Source organism: Nansenia antarctica, assembly GCF_963989245.1.
Source record: "Nansenia antarctica genome assembly, chromosome: 12".
NCBI lineage: Eukaryota > Metazoa > Chordata > Actinopteri > Argentiniformes > Microstomatidae > Nansenia > Nansenia antarctica.
Window position 1 is genome coordinate 4180346 of NC_137682.1, and position 21393 is coordinate 4201738.

The 21393-nt window shown below is 48.9% G+C and overlaps 1 protein-coding gene across 1 annotated transcript; it reads right to left on the minus strand.

The window, feature by feature from the left end:
- Positions 1-239: 239 nt before the first annotated feature.
- On the minus strand, positions 240-19998 carry LOC308168702 (major histocompatibility complex class I-related gene protein-like). The gene is made up of 8 exons (XM_080543320.1): positions 19897-19998; positions 6757-7023; positions 6088-6366; positions 5271-5570; positions 4895-5014; positions 1918-1935; positions 1458-1522; positions 240-877 (listed from the first exon to the last, which is right to left on the minus strand). The coding sequence occupies exons 1-7, from the start codon at positions 19970-19972 to the stop codon at positions 1482-1484; spliced, it is 1101 nt and encodes a 366-aa protein (XP_080399446.1). The 5' UTR covers positions 19973-19998; the 3' UTR covers positions 240-877; positions 1458-1481.
- Between the last annotated feature and the right edge of the window lie 1395 nt (positions 19999-21393).

Genomic DNA, 21393 nt, shown 5'->3' on the forward strand with positions numbered 1-21393 from the left:
GATATGAGGCTGGGAGGGAAAAATCACAGTATAGGCCTACCCACTAGAAAAAAATGTACTACACCACTGCATAAAATGTATTAATTACTATTTGACTAAATTCTGATGTTAATTAAGTAACAATGATAAGCAAGTGGTAATTAAGGGTGCAAGGGTTAACCTCAAATTTGCTACACACAGACACACTTACATAACAGATAGTCCTAACACATTTAGTTTGTTTTCAATCCCCATTTTATTCATCCAAATAAACCAGATTTACACACAATTTAGTTCCCAAGAACAGTTTCTCTCCCTACTGATACAGAAACAATAGAATCACACAAACCCACTAGAATAACCCTTTCCACCAGGATTTCTATAAAGCAGAGCGCAGATAATCTCAAACACAAACTTTAATGATTTCAGATATTGATTCATATGAAGGAAGTATCTCATAGCCCCCAGAAAATGTATGAGGTTTTGGATGAGTTGTCTAGAAGTGTGACTGCTGATGACACTTGTTCTTATGGAAGGTTGACTGGTGATGACTGATGGACAGTTGATTCACTGACTGAGACAAATGTCCTGATTGTAAGTGGCTTTGGAGGAAAGCGTCTAATGACTGCAGTGTGGATGTTTATCATCAACGATGAACCACAACAAAACACATGGATGTGAATTATGATGAAAACCTACAAATATGAAAATGTGATTTTTGTTACTGTATATCTTTGCCATCCGCTGATCAGGTGCAGCAACAATAAGAGTTCATCAGAGACAGGGTTAGGGTTAGGCTGTTTTAGAGAATCATGTGTTTGTGTCGAGGTGCACGTTGATCTGACTTCATCTGTCAGATGAGATGACTTCATATCCTCCTCCGGTCTCTGCTGCTCTCCTGTGAGGACACACACACACACACACACACACACACACACAGTCAATTCTGAGTTCAGTGATGTAAGTGAGGTATTTTAATTTGTTCTAATTTTTACCATATAGCAGACGCTTTTATCCAAAGAGATTTACAATTAGAGATTACAGGGACAGTCTCCCTGGAGTAATTTAGGGATTTAGGGCTAAGAGCCTTACTCAAGGACACACTAGTGGTGGTGTTCCTAGGTCTTACTCAAGGACACACTAGTGGTGGTGTTCCCAGGTCTTACTCAAGGGCACACTAGTGGTTGTGTTCCCAGGTCTTACTCAAGGGCACACTAGTGGTGGTGTTCCCAGGTCTTACTCAAGGACACTAGTGGTGGTGTTCCCAAGTGGGATTTGAACTCATGACCTTCTGATCACCAGTCCAACTCACCATCCCCTAGACCTACGTGTTCCTCTGGAGGTCAAAGAGACCAGACTTGAGAGACCCACCTATTCTAGAACTGCCTAACATGTCGGCCCTAAATCACTGACTCATGTCAACAGAGGACTAGTGTCGTATGCATGGATGAAGTCTGTTTCCACAACTAGGATCTCACCTGTTTCATCAGTGCAGAGAAACCTCATGCTTTGGGTGCAGAGTTGTTGGAACTGTCGTCAGAAGCTACGAGGAAACAAGACAAGGCCAGTTCAACTAACCAGGAATACAGAACTACATTCTGACATGGAAACAGTCCCATGTTATACGTCAACAACATTTGCATGTTTTCATTCATGCTTTATTTATCCAGGTCACTTTGAGATATGAATCTCTTTTATAAGGCAGCCCTGGCCAAGACGCACCATAGCAGATTAACATTCACACAGTATAAAACACAACAACAACAACAACAACAACAACAACAACTAAATAGATACAATATTAAATTAAATGTAAGTAAATATTTCAGTTTTTACAGTTTCTAGTAAAAGATACATGGTGAACAGCCACACATGATTAATTTGTCATTCAGTTCAGTGTACATTTGTAAATGCAACACGAAGGTGTAGAATACTTACTGCTAGCTTGGGAGAAGCCTGAAACACAGAGTTGTACATGAAGATATTACTGACTCTTATAGTTTGGTTTAATAGAATATTACTATTACTAACTAACCAACATGTATGACACTTTACTAATTAACCAACATGTATGACACTTTACTAACTAACCAACATGTAAGAGACGTTGCTAACTACATATGTCACATCCTGTATTTCTAGTGTATTTTGTGTTCCTGACAGGATTGATTGATTGATTGAAAGCTTTATTAGAATGTTTGCAGAAGTAGGTACATGAAAGTACATATTACATACAAGGTCAAACTAAGAGGATAAAAACCCAAGAAAGCCACTGGCTTATTTCAATTGGGGTCCTTGATTTTCAATTCATCGTTACATGTAAGACAGACATAAGAAAAGAACTAGTACTATCTACATGATAATACAGACAAATAACTATTACTATCTACAAGATAAACGTACATCCATCATGGGAAGAACAATACAACAAAACATGAGGTATGTACAGCGGGTAGGACAGGTGGGGACATACACCACAGGTGGGGGCGGGGGACAAAACACAAAGTATGTACAGTGGGTAGTTCAGGTCTTTTAATCAGATTTTTGTTTTAGAGGGTCCAGTTACGGATTGCAGCCTCCTGTAAATGTTTTTTGAGAGTGGTTTTGAAGGTGGGCAGTGTTTTGCACTCCTTTAAGATTATAGGAAGGGCGTTCCACATCTTTACTGCATTGTTTGCAAACGAGTTTAAACCCTTGTTTGTGGTGCAACGCGGTTGAACGTGGTTCGTGGAGCTTCCTCTGGTGTTGTAAGTGTGGACGTTGTTCACTTTTTGGAAGTATGTTGACAGGTACTTGGGTGTCTTTGTGGTGTAGCGTATCTTGAAGACTAGGCCCAGTGCAAGCTGCTGCACTCTGTCAACTACTCGTAGCCAATCAAGGCTCAAAAAATGAGCAGCGGTTAGATGTGTCCTAGGGTTGAGGCCTAGCAGAAGCCTAACCAGTTTATTTTGGGCTGTCTGGAGTCTTGTTTTATGGGCCTTTGTGGTTCTATAGTACCATGATGTTACGGCATAGTCGAAGTGACATTGAATGAGAGCTCCTGATAGGGTCCTCAGTGTGTTTTTACTGACAAGTGAGGATATCCTGTACAAGAATCTAGTTTTATGGTTCACTTTTTTGATTACTTTTGCTGCCATTTTATCTCCGGAAAGATTTGCCTCTAAGATGGAGCCCAGGTATGTAATATCCTCTTTTCTTGTGATATTAATGTTACCCACTTTTATTTTAAAATGTTCAGCCTTTCTGAGTTTAGATGGGGATCCGTATAGGATGGTTTCAGTTTTACCTAGGTGTATTGATAGTTTATTGTCAGCTAGCCAGATGCAGATTCTACTCAGTTCAGTGCTTAGCGCTTTTTCCACCTGCAATATGTCCCTGTCAGAGACCAGCAGAGCCGAGTCATCCGCGAACAGGAACAAATTGCAATTACATGCTGATGACATGTCATTCACATATATTAGGAACAGTAAAGGTCCCAATATGCTTCCTTGTGGAACGCCGCAGGTCACTGGGAGGGGGGGGGACAGTGTTCCGTTCACACTAACCACCTGTTCCCTCCCCTCTAAGTAGGATTGCATCCAGCTCACCGATGTTCTATCGAACCCAATTGCTTTCAGTTTATCTAACAATATGTGGTGATCTACTGTGTCGAAGGCCTTCTGGAGGTCCAGCATGACCATGCCGCAGTACTTGCCCGAGTCCACCTCATGGTTGATGTGGTCGTTCAAATAGAGAAGGCATGTGTCAGTGGAATGGGATGTTCTGAATCCTGATTGAAATTCATACATCAGCTTTTTTTCGGTAAGGTACCTATCGACCTGTTCATAAACTATTTTTTCCATAAGTTTAGAGATGGAATTGAGAATAGAAACAGGTCGGTAGTTGCCTGGGTCTAATTTGCTTCCTTTTTTATACAGTGGGGTTACCCTTGCTATTTTAAAGTCAAGGGGGACGTGTCCCTGTTTGATGGAGAGGTTTATTATGTGGGTGATGATTGGGGTAATGGAGGCAGCTGAGTCTTTTAGAAATCTGGCTGGAATATTGTCATGGCCCGTGGCCTTTTCTGAGTGTAGAGCGCCTAGCTTTTTAAACACCTCATCGTTTGACACCATGGAGAGTTTAAAATCATCATTGCGTACACCCAGTTTATTGTAGAACGCACGGATGTGCTCTACACCATAACGCCCTGAGTGGGGTGGTAGATTGTTAACTAATTTAGTGGCTATGGTTGTAAAGAAAGTGTTTAAGCACTTAGCCACATCCAGCTTGTCTGTAAGGAGAGAATCACCAGATTTTATGCTGATGTTTGTAGACCTGGTTTTGAGTTTTTGACTGCAACCTAGTTGGCTATTAAGTAGCTTCCAAAGGTCACGTGGTTTGTTTAAGTTTTCTTCGATTTTGTTATCGAGGTTTTCTTTCTTAGCAGATTTGGTCATGGTAATTACCTGATTGCATAGTTTGTTGCATTGTTTTTTAATTTTCTCAAAGTGGGTTTTGTGATCTTCGTTTAAGTGTTTCACTAATTTTGATTTGCATTTTTGAACTTCAGAGCATTTTAGGTCTCTGACTTTCATAGCATTTAGAATGTCCGAATTCATCCATGGTTCCGATCGGGTTTTAACCCTGGTGGTTCTCATGGGGGCTATACTGTCAATAATATTTAGGAATTTGGTTTTGAAACCTAGCCATGCCTCTTCAACCTGTGTGCAAACCTGATAACACGCCTGTGTTCTCTTTAGATTCCTTAGAGGCGCTACTTCTCCAGCCCTGACTTCACATCACAACACTATTCCTGGTGAAACATCTCCATCTACCAACTCCACTAACACACATCAATACAGACGACTTCATCACTGCTAACATACTGACAACAACACCTCCACTGATGATATGATGAAGAGGAGGCGTTTCTCACCTTTCTTGCTCTTCTTCTTCTTCATGATGAAGAACACAGTGGTGATGATGGCAGCCAGGAGGAGGAGTCCGACCACAGCTCCAATGATGAGGCCCAGGGAGGCGGGGGGGTCAGTGGCACCTGTAACCAACACAGAGCAGTCAGACTGGAACTCTGGGTCACAGTTTGGTTTCCTCTCAACCAAGCCACTTTCTCTGTCACTCAGTAAGAGTTCCTGAAGGGACTTTGTGAATGTGAAGAGTGAACATGTTGTCAGAGAGGGGTACGCTGACCAGGTCCGCTGAGAGATGGAGAACATGAGGACGTTTAGTGAGGGAGTCCATGGTGCTCTGCTGTACTCTGAGTCACTGAGAATGATCACGTTGTATCTCCTTACCTCTGTTGGTCTTTATCACGGAGCGCTCCAGTCTGATGACGATGTCGACCTCCATCCCAGAGAGCTGAACCACACAGTCATACTGGTTCTTCTCCCAGTCCTCAGGCTTCACAAGGAGGCGAGTCCTCATCTGGAAGGTTCCGTCGTGGTTGGGGAGAAGCTCTCCGTACTCCACATCCTCAAACAGCTGATTTCCATCTCTCGACCAGAACACCATCACTGCATTGGGGTAGAAACCTGTAGCGTGGCAGGTGACTGGAGAGGAGGGGGTCTTCTGGAACAGAGACACTGAGGGAGGGACTGGGGGGGGGGGGGGGGGGGGAGGGGGAGAGGAAGAGAGGGAGGGAGTAAGAGGGAGGGGAAGAGAGAACAGCAGGGGTAGAGAGATGGGAAGAGAGAGGGAGTGATAGAAAGGAGCATAAATAAAAGTTAAATTGTGGGGATGAACCCAACTGAACTTGACTAATCACACAAATGTGAGATGTCTTCAAATGGAGGAGGGGGGGAGGTGGGTATGAAGGGGGAGGGAGGGAGGTAGAGAGAAAGGAGGGGGAGAGAGAGGGAGGGTAAGGAAGAGGGAGGGGGAGGGAGCTTGGGGCAGCAGTTTGTGGGGGAGGGATAGGGTGGGGTGAGAGAGCGGGGGATGATGGAGTGAGAGGAAGGAGGAGAGAGAGGGGAGGGGGGAAGAGGAGGGGGAGAGAGAGAAGGGTAGAGAGAGTGAGAGGGAGAGAGGGGGGGAGGCAGTGGGAGAGAGAAAGATAGAGAGAGGGAGAGAGAGAGAGCAATATGAGTAAGAAATGTGTCAGTGTGTGTGTACCTGTCCTCTTCAGAGTGCTCTCCCCGTACTGCAGGTACTTCTTCAGATACTCAACGCAGGTCTGGGTGAGGAAGTGTTTGTTGTACTCATTAGTAGCTAGATCTCTGTCCCACTTGTGTTTGGTGATGACGGCCTGTGACACTGGAGCGATCCATGTAGACGTCCGCAGGTCAAAGGACAGGAAGTCCTCTCCATCATAACCAAACTGAAGAAACCCCTCTGTGACTCCAGTCTCCTCATCCCAACTACAACCATCCATCATCTGGTTAATATGTACATCTGAGAGAGAGAGTGGGAGAGAGAGAGAGAGGGGGGGGGGGGAGAGAGAGAGAGGGAGATGATGGGGGGGGAGAGAGAGGGTGGAGTTCAGTCAGAGAGAGAGTGTGTGTGTGTGTGTGCGTGACTGCGTATGTGTGTGCGTGCGTGCCTTTGTGTAAGAGAGAGAGTGTGTGCGCGTGCTTGTGTGTGTGTGTGCGTGCGCGTGCCTGTGTGTGTGCGTGTGTGTGCCTGTGTGCGTGTCTGTGTGTGTGTGTAGGATCATGTTGATGCTTCTCAATGTGAGACGGATCATGTCAGAACTTCCCCAGATCCAAGAGAACAACACGGAAATATCAACTATGGTTAAAACCATCAGGAGGAATGTAACAGTAAAGAAGGTGTTGCTCTCACCTCCACTCTGGTTGAAACGCTGCTTTGCAATACCAAGGTTTGCTTTGTTCTCCTGCTGGTGGCCCATCAAACGCTGAGTGTTCGTCTCCCAGTACTGTGGCTCATCTTTAGTCACGTTGTTCATCCAGTCCAGTTTGGGCACCTTTCTCTTGGTGATGCTGTCATAGTGTTCAATCTGAACACCATCCACCATCGCCACAGCCACAAACTCTGGGAGGTTTGGAACTCCAGAGGACGCAGTGTAGAAGTTCTGAAAGGTGTGGGTCACTAGAAGAAACATGAATGAGAGAATGCAGAGATATAATACCATGTATGTATGAACTCTTACAAAGGAGGTTTACCATCATATTTGGTCACTGACGGTGAATCTTCACACTTAAGAGACCCTTTAGCTCTGTGGTATCTCTATAATAATAATTGTTATGAAGGCCCACAATTTAGAGCCAGTTTAGTTTCCCCGAATCAGCCCTATTTAGCCCCTGTTATTTCCTTTATTATTTTCCATACTATTCATGTACGTTTCTCATGGAGGTGTATGTATTGTTATTGTAATTGTATAAGTTCTGTCTTAGATTTGTTTAGTATTGTGTAAGCGCCAGTTTAGTGGGCGTGGTTTTGAGTGGCGTACGTGACCGGATGTATGATTGGCGTACGTGACCGGATGTATGTTCGGTTGGTGTATATATAGAGACGGAAGTGGTCTGTGCGTCAGAGTGATGAGAGTGATGAGAGTAACGAGAGTGAGAAGAAGCAGAGAAAACGAGAAGTCGATCTAAGATGGCGGAGTCAGTAAAACGCACACCGTGCTGAAGCTGAAGACCTGAAGAGTGATTATTGAGTTTACAACGGTGACAGAGGGCAAACCTTACAGCAGCAATTCAACATCTCTCAACAGTCCCCAAGGAGAACGGGAGACTCGGAGTGTCGGAGGAGACCTGCCTTTGGCATTGACTGTTAGTAGTGAATCACGGGCTACCCGCAGCACCGCGGGAGTTCGGAGTTCGTTGAGTTGGCAGCGCTAGCCCAGTTTAGCTGTGTCCCCGTTAGCCAGCCTTGCCAGCCGCCGGCTGCTAACGTTGGACCAAGCGAGACCCAAGCTGGACAGAGCCGTCGCCTTCACGAGGTGGATTGCAACCGACCGTGGACCACCGGACCTGAGCCATTCACACCTCGTCGTGGACTACGAAGAAGCCCCTTTCCCTTCGAGTTGCTACGTCACCCCCCCCCCCTTTGTCTGCTGCCTTCCTCGAAGCACATGCGAGCTCCAACCAGGCCTCAACGCGCTCCTTTCAGTCCGGGACTCTAAGCCTTTTCCAGGCCAGGCCCTGCGTGTGAGTGAGTGATTGAGTGTGTGTGTGGCCGGCTGGGAGGGAGTATATACGGGGATGTATATATCATTTGTCTAAAATAAATGTGTTTGTTCATCTTTGCTACATTACTGTGTGTTTAGTTGTCTGTTATGCTAATGCTAATGCTAATTCTAATGCTAATGCTAGTACTGCTAGTCTAAAGGGTTGCTGGCGCCCCCTGCCTGTATCCTCCTACACTGCCGATTTAGCTCCGAGTTAGTTAGATAACCAGCCCTTCCTAAATTCTACAGTCCTTTAGCTACTCCCTGGTTACAATTGGTCCTTCGAGCCGGATAGGTTGTGTAGTGATAGCATGGCTGAGCGCAGCCAACCAGACAAGACAGTTACCCCCCCTTCTCCGCCCCCTGAGCCAGAGCCACGACCACAGAGAGTCCCGCGGTTGCCTCCGAGGTTACAGGAGTATGAGCTTGAGCTCGAAAGCTCACTGAGTGGTAGTGAGGAGCGCACTCCACGGGATACAGTGGTCGGAGAGGCCGAGGTGTCCGCCGGCGCGCGGGTGGCTAGCACCGAGACAGCCATCAAAGAGCACCAGCCTGAGGATGAGATGGCAGAACAGCAGGGTTTTGCCGTAGAAACGGAAGAGCAGGAAGGAGAGGCCCGGTCCGACAGCGCCTGCGGGCGGAAGAGGGAGGGCCTCAGCCTTAACGATCTGCCTCCCAGTACGGCGCGCTCGAGACCTAGCTCCTGCCGTTCAGTGGCTTCCACCCGGTCCAGGGTTTCCGTGGGCAGTTCTGCCTCTGGGGCGGATAGCATGCACTCCAGAGGGAGTAGTGCCGCGCTGTCAGAATGTATGCGCCAACAGGCCGAGATGGCGTTAGAGCGGGAACGCCTCCAGTTCGAGCGTGAACGCCTCCAGATGGAGGGGGCGGAACGCGCGGCGGAGAGGCAGCGCCAGGAGGCGCTAGAACGTGAACGCCTCCAGATGGAGGGGGCGGAACGCGCGGCGGAGAGGCAGATGAACGGAGCGGAACGTGCGGCGGAGAGACAGCGTCAGGAGGCGTTAGAGAGGGAACGCATCCAGTTCGAGCGCGAGCGCCTCCAGATGGAGAGAGAGCAACTGCACGCGGAGACGATGGCGGAAGTGATGCAGACCATGCGCGACGTGTGCATCAGCAGAGCTCCGTCGGCCCGTAGCTCCAGAGCATCATCCGCACGGCCCTCTCGAGTGCCATCTCCTGAACCCCCCGCCGATGGCTCCATGACCCCCGCCATGACTGTCCAACTACAGGCCCAGCTGACCACCTGGAAGGAAGAGGACCAGGGACCCGACCGCTACGCGGCCCAGAGGGAGCCAGCGTCGCTGCCCGGGAGGGGAGCCATTCACCAAGAGCGTAGCACACCCCTAGGTCCTCCAGGGAACCAAAATGCATGCAGGCCGGACACCCAGACCGTCACTCCAGCCCCGATCATCCACTACAGGATGTTTCCCCAGGTGGAGGGACCCAAGTTCCCCTTCTTCAAGGACGAGGACAGGAGCCAGTATGTGGAACTACGCATCTGCCTAGACACGCTCTTGGACGACTCCTGCTCAGAGTCCTACAAATATGCGATTCTCCTTCAGCATGTGAGGAACCCCAGAGCCCACAACATGGTTCTGGCCCATGCCTCCGCACCGACACCTTACACCAGAGCGCTCGCCGACTTGGATGCCCGCTACGGTCGTCCCTGGAACCACGCCCTTGCTGAACTGCAAGCCCTCGAACAGCAGGCCCCCATCAAGGATGAACGGGCGCTGGATGACTTCGCGCTCCGCGTGCACACCTTGGTTGGAATGCTGAAGACGCAGGGCCCAGCTGGCGCCAGCGAGATCAACAGCACCTCCAACGTAGAGCGGCTGCTCCGCAAGATCCCACGCTTCCGGCAGGAGAGGTTCCGGCGACAGCAGCGCGTTCGTAACCCCGGGAAGTTGGGTCTGAGCATGGCTGCCTTCGCGGAGTTCCTACTGGAGGAAGTGCATGACACCAACGTAGACGCCATGGGTTACGCTGAGCCGAAGAAGGAGAGGGAGAAGGGAGACCGCTGGGACAGGCCGAGCTCGAACAGAGGACGCCCAGTAGGAGTGCTGCACACGGAGGAAGAGCCTCGGAGAGAGAGGAAAGCCCGACCTGAGGGAAAGGATTCCTCTCAACCCCCTCAAAAGGGACGGAGAGGTCCACCGCCATGTCCGTACTGCACCAGCGAGCACTGGTTCAATGAGTGCAGTGACTTCAACAACCTGAGTACCGAGGCCAAGCAGAGGTGGCTCGAGGAGAACAAGAGGTGCTGGAACTGTGGGCGCGACCATCTGGCTAAGAACTGCACCTTGAGGAGAAAGTGCAACCGCTGTGAGGAGGTCCACCTCAACATCCTACACGAGGTCTCCCTCGCCAGGTCCACGGAGGGCACCAGAAGCCCTAGGTCCGGTAGCGCACCGGAAGAGGAAACACCTGTCTACTATCTAGACCCAACCCAGAGCAGCGGCTCCAAGGTCCTACTGAAGGTGGTGAAGGTCCGACTGCACCACAACAACGCTGTGTACGACACGTACGCCGTTCTAGACGACGGGTCGGAACGGACCATCCTCCTCCAGGAGGCAGTGCGCCAGTTGGGGCTCCACGGGACTGAGGAGAAGCTGACTCTGCGCACGATACGTCGCGACCTTAAAGAGGTCACCGGGGCGAGAATCAACTTCTCTATCTCCCCGGCGGGGCGGCCGTCGGATAGATATCGGCTTCAGAATGTCTTCACCGCAGACCAGCTAGCGCTCTCCCGCTACGACTACCCCCTGGAGAGATTACGCGCAAGATATTCCCACCTACGGCGAGTAGACCTACATCCGATAGAAGGAGCGGAGCCAACCCTTCTCATCGGCTCGGACAACGCTGCACTGATCGTGTCGCTCCGTCCTCCGCTGAGAGGACCGCGAGGCTGCCCGATGGCTGTTAAGACTGCGCTTGGGTGGGCCCTCCAAGGCGCTACCGAGTGGAGAGATAGAGACGGGAGAGCTACGTCATCCCTCCATGTCCGCACCGAAGAAGTGCAGACCATCAACTGCCTTCACACCAGTGTGGACTCCATGAATGCGGCGCTACTAGACAACGTCCAGAAGCTGTGGACGCTAGACGTTGCGCCCTACAAGAATGAGAAGCTCTACGTACGGTCAAAGGAGGACGTCTACGCCATAGACCTCCTTAAAGCAAAGACAGTGCGTATCGAAGTCCAGGGCGTGAAGAGATACGTCACACCACTACTCCGAAGAGAACCCATGCCAGAGTTTCGAGTATCCCCTCGAACCGTCCTACAGTGTCTGACCAGCACTGAGAAGCGTATGAGGAAGGACGAGGTCCTTGCTGCTTCTTACAGAGCGGAGATGAAGAAACTGACGGAGTCCGGTCTGGTGAAGAAGCTTGAGCCAGCCGAGGCGAACCAGAGTGCCGAGTCTTGGTACCTCCCGCACCACAATGTTCACCACAACGGGAAGAACCGAGTGGTCTTCAACTGTAGCTACCAGGTGGGGAAGCTCAACCTCAACCACTATCTTCTCCCTGGTCCAACCTTGACCCCAGCCCTCTTGGGAGTTCTGGTGCGATTCCGTCAGCAGCCGATCGCAGTCAGTGGTGACATTAAGCGAATGTTTCACCAGGTCAGGATGTTGGAGGAAGACAAGCCACTCATGAGGTTTCTCTGGAGAGAGGACCCGAGCGACCCCGACCCCTCTATCTACCAGTGGGAGGTGCTACCCTTCGGGACAACCTGCAGCCCCTGTTGCGCTACCTATGCGCTACAGACTCACGCCGCGCAGGAGACGGCACCTCCTGGAGTGTTTGACGCCGTCCATAAGAGCTTTTACGTGGACAACTGCCTCCACAGTTCGAAGACAGCCACGGAAGCCCGTCAGCTAGTCCAGGACCTGCGTGCTCATCTCCCGGAGGGTGGATTTGAGATCTGCCAGTGGGCCAGCAACGACCCGCAAGTCATCAGAGACCTCCCGAAGGAGGCCACCTCGACTAGCAGCGAGGCTTGGGTCTCTCACTCACCAGATGATGCTCAGGAGATGACGCTCGGACTTATCTGGCAGTTCCAGACCGACACTCTACGCTATCGCAATAAGCCTGCCAAGCCCCAACGCGTCACGATGAGAACGATATACAGCACTTTAGCGAGCCAGTACGACCCACTGGGATATATCGCTCCCTTCACGACGATGGCCAAGGTGCTTGTCCGGGAGCTGTGGGCCCAAGAACGAGGATGGGACGATCCTCTGCCTCGTCACCTAGAAGAGAAGTGGAAGGCCTGGGAGCAGGAACTTCCCACTCTCCAGCACATCAAGCTGCAGCGGAGCTACTTCCCTCCCTCCACGGACCTAGAGAGGAGTGTTATCACGCTACATGTATTCTGCGACGCCTCGGAGATGGCGTACGGGTCCGTGGCATACGTCAGAGCGGCAGAGCTTGGAGGTGAAGTCCACGTCTCGTTTGTCCTGGCACGTTCCCGAGTGGCGCCGAAAAAGCAACAGTCCATCCCAAGACTGGAGCTGTGTGCTGCCCTGAACGGCGCGCAACTGGGAAGGTTCCTGCTCGACGAGCTCCAGCTACCTCTGATGAGCGTCACCATGTGGTCAGACTCAACTACCGTCCTCCAGTGGTTGAAGTCCAGCTCATGTCGGTATAAGGTGTTCGTGGGCACCCGAGTCGCAGAGATTCTGGAGTTGACTGAGGTGAACTGCTGGCGTTATGTAGACACCAAGAGGAACCCCGCTGACGTCATCACGAGAGGGGCAACTCTCCAGGATCTGGCTGAGCCCCACCTGTATCACACGGGACCAGACTTCCTACAGGAGCGGGAGTCAGAGTGGCCAGCCACGCCGGCGTTAGCAGAAGACAGAGAGGACAAAGAGCTGCGTAAGACGTTGTTCTGCGGAGTCACCCAGGTCGTAGACCCTGAGACTACTCCGGGAGAGGAGTGTGAGACGCTCGAAGAGCTGCAGAAGAGGATGTTCTGCTCCAAGGCCGGTCTACCCCTAGATACTACGCTCAGCGCCGAAGATTACACCGCGGCGGAGCTCCTGGTGCTGCAGAGTGCCCAACAGGATGCCTTCTTCCGAGAGCGGGAGTGTCTCGAGAAAGGGAAGCCGATCCCCTCGGACAGTAGACTCCGCGGCTTAGCTCCAGAGCTCGACGGTGTTCTCATTCGCGTGGGTGGCAGACTGCGCCGCGCTCAAGATCTAGACCTAGACACGAAGCATCCCATCGTGCTTCCCACTAAGCATCCGGTCACCAGATTGGTCATCAAGCACCATGATGACAAAGTGCAGCACGCGGGTGGAGAGCGTGTCTTCGCGGAGGTACGACGGAGATTCTGGATACTCCATGGACGGGAGGCGGTACGGAGATATCAAAGGTCCTGCTCGGACTGCCAGAGGTGGCGAGCCACGCCGCCGCAGCCCATGATGTCCGATCTGCCCGAGGACCGGCTGCGACTGAGACAGGCTCCGTTCCACTCTACTGGGGTCGACTGTTTCGGGCCACTCCTAGTCCGAAACCGGCGAGCCTCCGAAAAGCGGTGGGGCATCATCTACACGTGCCTGACGACGAGAGCAATGCACCTTGAAGTTCTGCACCAGCTCACAAGCGACAGCTTCCTCATGTCCTTCAAGAGGTTCACCTCCAGGCGAGGGACCCCTAAGACCCTCCGGTCGGACAGAGGCACCAACTTCGTCGGTGGTGAGGCCGAGCTGAGGGCGAGCTACGCTGCGATGACTGAGGAGGCCCGTGACAGACTCGCCTCCCAGCAAGTGAAGTTTGAGTTCAACCCCCCAAATGCTCCACACTTCGGGGGAGCCTGGGAGCGGGAGATTCGCTCAGTAAAGAACGTCCTACGTACCATTCTCGGACAGAAGGTGCCTACCGATGAGGTGCTCGAGACTGTACTAGCAGAGATTGAGGGCATCTTGAACTCCCGGCCCCTAGGCTATACCTCCAGTGATGTAGCAGATCTGGATCCCATTACGCCCAACTTCTTGCTGATGGGGCGGCGAGACTCTGCACTGCCTCAGGTAGTCTACGACCCTGCAGAGCTCACCGGAAGAAGATGGTGGAGGCACAGCCAGGTGCTCGCGGACCAGTTTTGGAGGCAGTTCATACTGCACTACCTGCCGACCCTGCAAGTCAGGCAGAAGTGGACGAGGGAGAGAGACAACTTGTCCGAAGGTGCCGTGGTACTGGTGATCGACCAGTCCCTTCCACGCGCCGCCTGGCAGACGGGCAGAGTGACCAAGGTCCTGCCGGGTCCGGATGGAAGGGTGCGGACGGCCATCGTGGACGTTGGTGGTCGCACTTACACCCGACCTGTGGCACGCCTGATTGAGCTCCCTCAAATTACGAAGGACACTATCACCTCCTACCTCACGCTGCTAGAGCAGCCTAGCCAGTGTGCCTTCCCTAGTTAAATGAAACCGAGGGTTTCATGGGGCGGCTGTTATGAAGGCCCACAATTTAGAGCCAGTTTAGTTTCCCCGAATCAGCCCTATTTAGCCCCTGTTATTTCCTTTATTATTTTCCATACTATTCATGTACGTTTCTCATGAAGGTGTATGTATTGTTATTGTAATTGTATAAGTTCTGTCTTAGATTTGTTTAGTATTGTGTAAGCGCCAGTTTAGTGGGCGTGGTTTTGAGTGGCGTACGTGACCGGATGTATGATTGGCGTACGTGACCGGATGTATGTTCGGTTGGTGTATATATAGAGACGGAAGTGGTCTGTGCGTCAGAGTGATGAGAGTGATGAGAGTAACGAGAGTGAGAAGAAGCAGAGAAAACGAGAAGTCGATCTAAGATGGCGGAGTCAGTAAAACGCACACCGTGCTGAAGCTGAAGACCTGAAGAGTGATTATTGAGTTTACAACGGTGACAGAGGGCAAACCTTACAGCAGCAATTCAACATCTCTCAACAGTCCCCAAGGAGAACGGGAGACTCGGAGTGTCGGAGGAGACCTGCCTTTGGCATTGACTGTTAGTAGTGAATCACGGGCTACCCGCAGCACCGCGGGAGTTCGGAGTTCGTTGAGTTGGCAGCGCTAGCCCAGTTTAGCTGTGTCCCCGTTAGCCAGCCTTGCCAGCCGCCGGCTGCTAACGTTGGACCAAGCGAGACCCAAGCTGGACAGAGCCGTCGCCTTCACGAGGTGGATTGCAACCGACCGTGGACCACCGGACCTGAGCCATTCACACCTCGTCGTGGACTACGAAGAAGCCCCTTTCCCTTCGAGTTGCTACGTCACCCCCCCCCCTTTGTCTGCTGCCTTCCTCGAAGCACATGCGAGCTCCAACCAGGCCTCAACGCGCTCCTTTCAGTCCGGGACTCTAAGCCTTTTCCAGGCCAGGCCCTGCGTGTGAGTGAGTGATTGAGTGTGTGTGTGGCCGGCTGGGAGGGAGTATATACGGGGATGTATATATCATTTGTCTAAAATAAATGTGTTTGTTCATCTTTGCTACATTACTGTGTGTTTAGTTGTCTGTTATGCTAATGCTAATGCTAATTCTAATGCTAATGCTAGTACTGCTAGTCTAAAGGGTTGCTGGCGCCCCCTGCCTGTATCCTCCTACACTGCCGATTTAGCTCCGAGTTAGTTAGATAACCAGCCCTTCCTAAATTCTACAGTCCTTTAGCTACTCCCTGGTTACAATAATAATAATAATAATAATATTAATAATAATAATAATAATCATCATATTCATAATAATGTTTTTACTGTCGTACCATTTCGGGGGAAATGTATCAGTCATGACTGTCTCTTTAACTAGGGTTGAACACTGCAGCTTCCAACATGAAACACCTTTTATTAACCCCAAACCATGTCAGTCAGACAGCAACACACAGAGAACACTGAGCATGGAGCTGCAGCGCCATCTACTGGCCACTGCTGGTATTAACATCTACTGGCCACTGTTGGTATTAACATCTACTGGTCACTGCTGGTATTAACATCTACTGGCCACTGTTGGTATTAACATCTACTGGCCACTGCTGGTATTAACATCTACTGGTCACTGCTGGTATTAACACCTACTGGCCACTGCTGGTATTAACACCTACTGGCCACTGCTGGTATTAACATCTACTGGTCACTGCTGGTATTAGCATCTACTGTTGGTATTAACATCTACTGGTCACTGCTGGCATTAACACCTACTGGCCACTGCTGGTATTAACATCTACTGGTCACTGCTGGCATTAACACCTACTGGCCACTGCTGGTATTAACATCTACTGGTCACTGCTGGTATTAAAATCTACTGGTCACTGCTGGTATTAACATCTACTGGCCACTGCTGGTATTAACACCTACTGGCCACTGCTGGTATTAACACCTACTGGTCACTGCTGGTATTAACACCTACTGGCCACTGCTGGTATTAACACCTACTGGTCACTGCTGGTATTAACATCTACTGGCCACTGCTGGTATTAACACCTACTGGCCACTGCTGGTATTACCACCAGTGTCATTACTGGGGCATTGAGGGGCTCGGCACCACGGCAAGGCCAGACTAGTGAGATGCGTTTCTGACTATCAGGTGATTCACATGCAGAGTAAATCCTTCATCTTGACATCATCATCATCATCATGAAGCCTAACAGGTTCAGGTTCAGACAGGCTGAAGTAAAACAACGTCTCTGCTCCTCTGCTGAGCTCAGCTGATGTCCTGCTGCTCTCCAACACACCTGGAGAACTACGCTGCTACTTCACAAACGCAGCAAACCAGAGACGGAGAGGAGAGAAATTTCTCCCAGCAACTTTCCTGTGACTATCGATGCCATTGGACTAGTGATCTAGATCTAGTTATCTACAACATTCAACTAGTTATCTACTGAACTATCCAACTAGTTATCTACTGAACTATCTACAACATTCAACTAGTTATCTACTGAACTACCCAACATTCAACTAGTTACAGGTGTGTAGGCCTGACCCTAACCCTGACCCTGAACTTAACCTTAGCCCTAACCCTAACACTAACCTTGACCATGACCCTAACCCTAACACTAACCTTGACCCTAACACTAACCCTAACACTAACCTTGACCCTGACCCTAACCCTAACACTAACCTTGACCCTAACACTAACCGTGACCCTGACCCTAACCCTAACACTAACCTTGACCCTGACCCTAACCCTAACACTAACCTTGACCCTAACACTAACCTTGACCCTGACCCTGACACTAACCTTGACCCTGACACTAACCTTGACCCTGACCCTAACCCTAACACTAACCTTGACCCTGACCCTAACCCTAACACTAACCTTGACCCTGACACTAACCTTGACCCTGACCCTAACCCTAACACTAACCTTGACCCTGAACTTAACCTTAGCCCTAACCCTAACCCTAACACTAACCTTGACCCTGACACTAACCTTGACCCTGACCCTGACCCTAACCCTAACCCTGACCCTAACACTAACCTTGACCCTGACCCTAACCCTGACCCTAACCCAGTGGAGGTGGAGGTGTGTCCAGGGGGCGTGGCAGCAAACACAGAGTTCCCTGTAGTTGTCAGACTGGAATCACTCTGATGATGTTTGACATCACGCTGAAGGAGGTGCTTCTCCTCTTGATAAGAAACTATTTTATAGCATCACAACCAAAACACTCATAAAACCACACAGTGTGACAAAGCATTTCCTGGAAAGTACCGCACGCACGCACTCACACACACACACACACACACACACACACACACACACTAGGGCGTGGAGGAGACAACATGTTGTTGAGGTCGTGTAAGCGCAGCACTCGTCACTAAAAACCCAGACGGCCATTTTGTGTCTTCACCTCCCCGTCCTCCTGACAAGGCCGACACACAGACACAGCGCTCACACCTGATTGGTCAGATCTGTGTTGCTGTGGGATGTGTGACATGGAGTCATATTCTTTGTTTTCATAATGAAAAACTCTGAATACAGCTTGACTTCATCTCTCACTACTATTGCTTCCTATGTTGTTGTTTTTATTATCTGAGTACTTTGTGGCGTTGTTGAGGAGCTAGCTGCCCAAAGCATTCCATTACACGTCTACGGCTGTATGCTGCGGATATGATGAATAAACTTATTATATAACATTATATTTGACTAGATTACATTTATCTACACGACCAACCATGGAAGTTAACATGTTAGCTTCAAGTTTCATGTTTATTTAGTCCTAAAGTGCATTTCTCAACACACCTTAGATCATATAAACAACCAACACGTTAATAAACACAACAGTAATAAACCTCCTGTCAGAGTGTGTTGGTATGTGTGTATGGAGGGATTACCACAACAAGTGCAGTTATCAGGCCATGAATCAACGACTGGAAAGTCCCCTGGTGAGAAGCAACACAAACACGCACACGCACACGCACACGCACACACACACACACACACACACACACACACACACACACACACACACACACACACACACACACACACACAGCTCACAGCACAGTGGGAAGGCTACACACACTGTTTGTATGTATGGTCCCAGCAGGAATTGAACCCACAACATCAGCCTAGCCACTGAGCCACAGAGGAACATCAGGTCCTCTACATCTGCTGTTCCCAGACCAGGTGTGACAACCAACATTATTATTCTAATATACAACAACCACACATTATTATTCTAATATACAACAACCAAACATTATTATTGTAATATACAACAGCCAAACATTATTATTATAATATACAACAACCAAACATTATTATTCTAATATACAACAACCAAACATTATTATTCTAATATACAACAACCAAACATTATTATTCGAATATACAACAACCAAACATTATTATTCTAATATACAACAACCACACATTATTATTCTAATATACAACAACCAAACATTATTATTCTAATATACAACAACCAAACATTATTATTCTAATATACAACAACCAAACATTATTGTTGTAATATACAACCAAACATAATTTTTGCTACAACTATATATTTTTATGAACTATTTTAATTTACTATATCAATACTTTCTACGCACTCATTTCCCAATACAAAGTGGAACACAGCAGCAACGTCCACGTTTTTCTATTCATATTTAAAGTTATCTTTATTTACCTGTATATTATATTCATACACAGCTCTGTTTAACCATTTCTTTATTCTAGTCGTACATTACATCCTTTTAGTTCGTTTTTTATCTTCACACTTCTTTGACAATGTAAGTTATGTTTCCATGATAGAATAAAGATGTTGATACTTTTAAAGGGAGTCTGACTAGAGAAACACTGTCTTAGATAGTTTGATCAACTGTCATTAAACCTCCAACCACCTGTAAAACAACAGTCCTGAATTTCTTTCCGGGAAAGTACATTATTGTAGTATAATTACATATTGCCTTTAAATGACTAAATAATTAAATTATGATTATATAACGATTAAAGCACTTTGAGCTGCAACGTTTGCAGGGAAAGCGCTATAGAAATAAAAGTTATTATTATTATATTATATTTGTCTAAACCTCTCAAACACTGAGGGGATCAAACCAAATGGATGTGACACAAACACGGATCGTTTTCATTACATCTGACTCATTATTTATATTTTAATTTGACTGAATTTCATTGTGTAAATAACTGAAGGCCCATGATTTGATACAGCAAACATCATCCAAACGTAGTTTTATGGAGTGAATAATGTGAAGTGCTTTAGTCTGAAGTGAAGAGGCAGAACAAGTGTAAAACAGCAGCATGTCCATCATGTATTAAATGTGTTGGAGCTCACTGACCTGCAGATGCGGTGTGAACGCAGAGCAGCAAACCCAGAACACCCAGAACACCCGGAACACCCGGAACACCCCTCATCTGGACTTGTTACGAAGATATCCTCCAGCAGTGACAGAGAAGTGACTTAATATCCTCCAGTAGTGACAGAGAAGTGCGTCTGTCCCAGCCTGCTTGGTTGAGACGTTGAGGAAATGTGGCGATGTGACGCTCGAAACGGGACGGGCGCATGCGCAGTAACACCTGATGAGAAAACACAGGATTTGATGAACCAATAGAAATTAAATAAAGGCTCCTACGTCATTAAAAACTAGGCAGGACGGATCTGAGGTTGTCACTCGAAATCGAAAGTACTTGGCCAGTTGGCCTGGCGCACAATACTGATCATTAATAACATCATTTAGACAACAGGTCTGCTCAACATATGACTTATGTTTTAGTAAGCCTACATTTACAAATCAAATACACTTCAAAAAGTGTATTTGTAATGGATTGACAACAGGGCATCACTAAGCTCACTATTAGGCAGCCATACCATCACTAAGCTCACTATTAGGCAGCTGAGGTCAGGTAAACAGACAGAGTCAAACAGCTTGGCTGCTCTGCTGAGCTGAGTGGCTTTCACTGTTACTGGGTCATCAATCATGTTGAAAGTAAGTTGATCTGCGGGGGGCGAGGGTTAGGGTGGGCGTATAACCTCCACCACCAACACACACTGCAAGGAGGAGGGTGTGTGTGTTTTATCACTTTGAAAAACCATGACAACACACAACATATTAGTTTCAGGGTCAAATATGTGCAAATGTGTGTGTGGGTCAGTGTGTGTGTGTGTGTGTGTGTGTGTGTGTGTGTGTGTGATGTCTGTCCTGCTATATCTGTTCCAGTAAGAGACAGAGCAGCGTCCCAAACAGCATCAAGCCACAGGATCACTGTCATATTGAAACCCTACACACACACACACACACACACACACACACACACACACACACACACACACCACACACATGCACACACACACACACACACACGCATGCACGCACACACACACACACACACACACACACACACACACACACACACACACAGGACAGCACACCCCCCATGGTCTCTGCCTCTGGTAAGTTTCTGTTTCCCAGAAGTCAGGCGGAGATCTACTGGGTTTAGGAGCATTTCCGCCCCCTAGCGGCAGGACAGAGGAACGGACACACGAACGTCAGCGTCAGAGAATAATGTTGGAGCGCAATCCGAGGATAGAAATGTTGTTACTGTTCAACAACCCTCTGACTTGTTGTCCGCTGTTATATTACTGTATTCACACAGACCAAGACATTTAACAACCAGACATGTGTGTGTGTGTGTGTGTGTGTGCGTGCGTGCGTGTGCGTGCGTGTGTGGTGTGTCTGCGTGTGTGGTGTGTGTGCGTGCGTCTGTGTGGTGTCTGTGTGTGTGTGTGTGTGTGTGTGTGTGCGTGCGTCTGTGTGGTGTCTGTGTGTGTGTGTGTG

What these genes read in the sequence shown, in the direction of transcription:
- LOC308168702 (XM_080543320.1), bottom strand. Translation starts at nt 19,972, where the DNA reads ATGAGGGGTGTTCCGGGTGTTCCGGGTGTTCTGGGTGTTCTGGGTTTG. An exon ending in CGTTCACACCGCATCTGCAG is followed by an intron (nt 7,024 to 19,896) that starts GTCAGTGAGCTC and finishes TGTTTCTTCTAG; the next exon opens with TGACCCACACCTTTCAGAAC. An exon ending in CGTGATAAAGACCAACAGAG is followed by an intron (nt 5,015 to 5,270) that starts GTAAGGAGATAC and finishes TGTTGGTTACAG; the next exon opens with GTGCCACTGACCCCCCCGCC.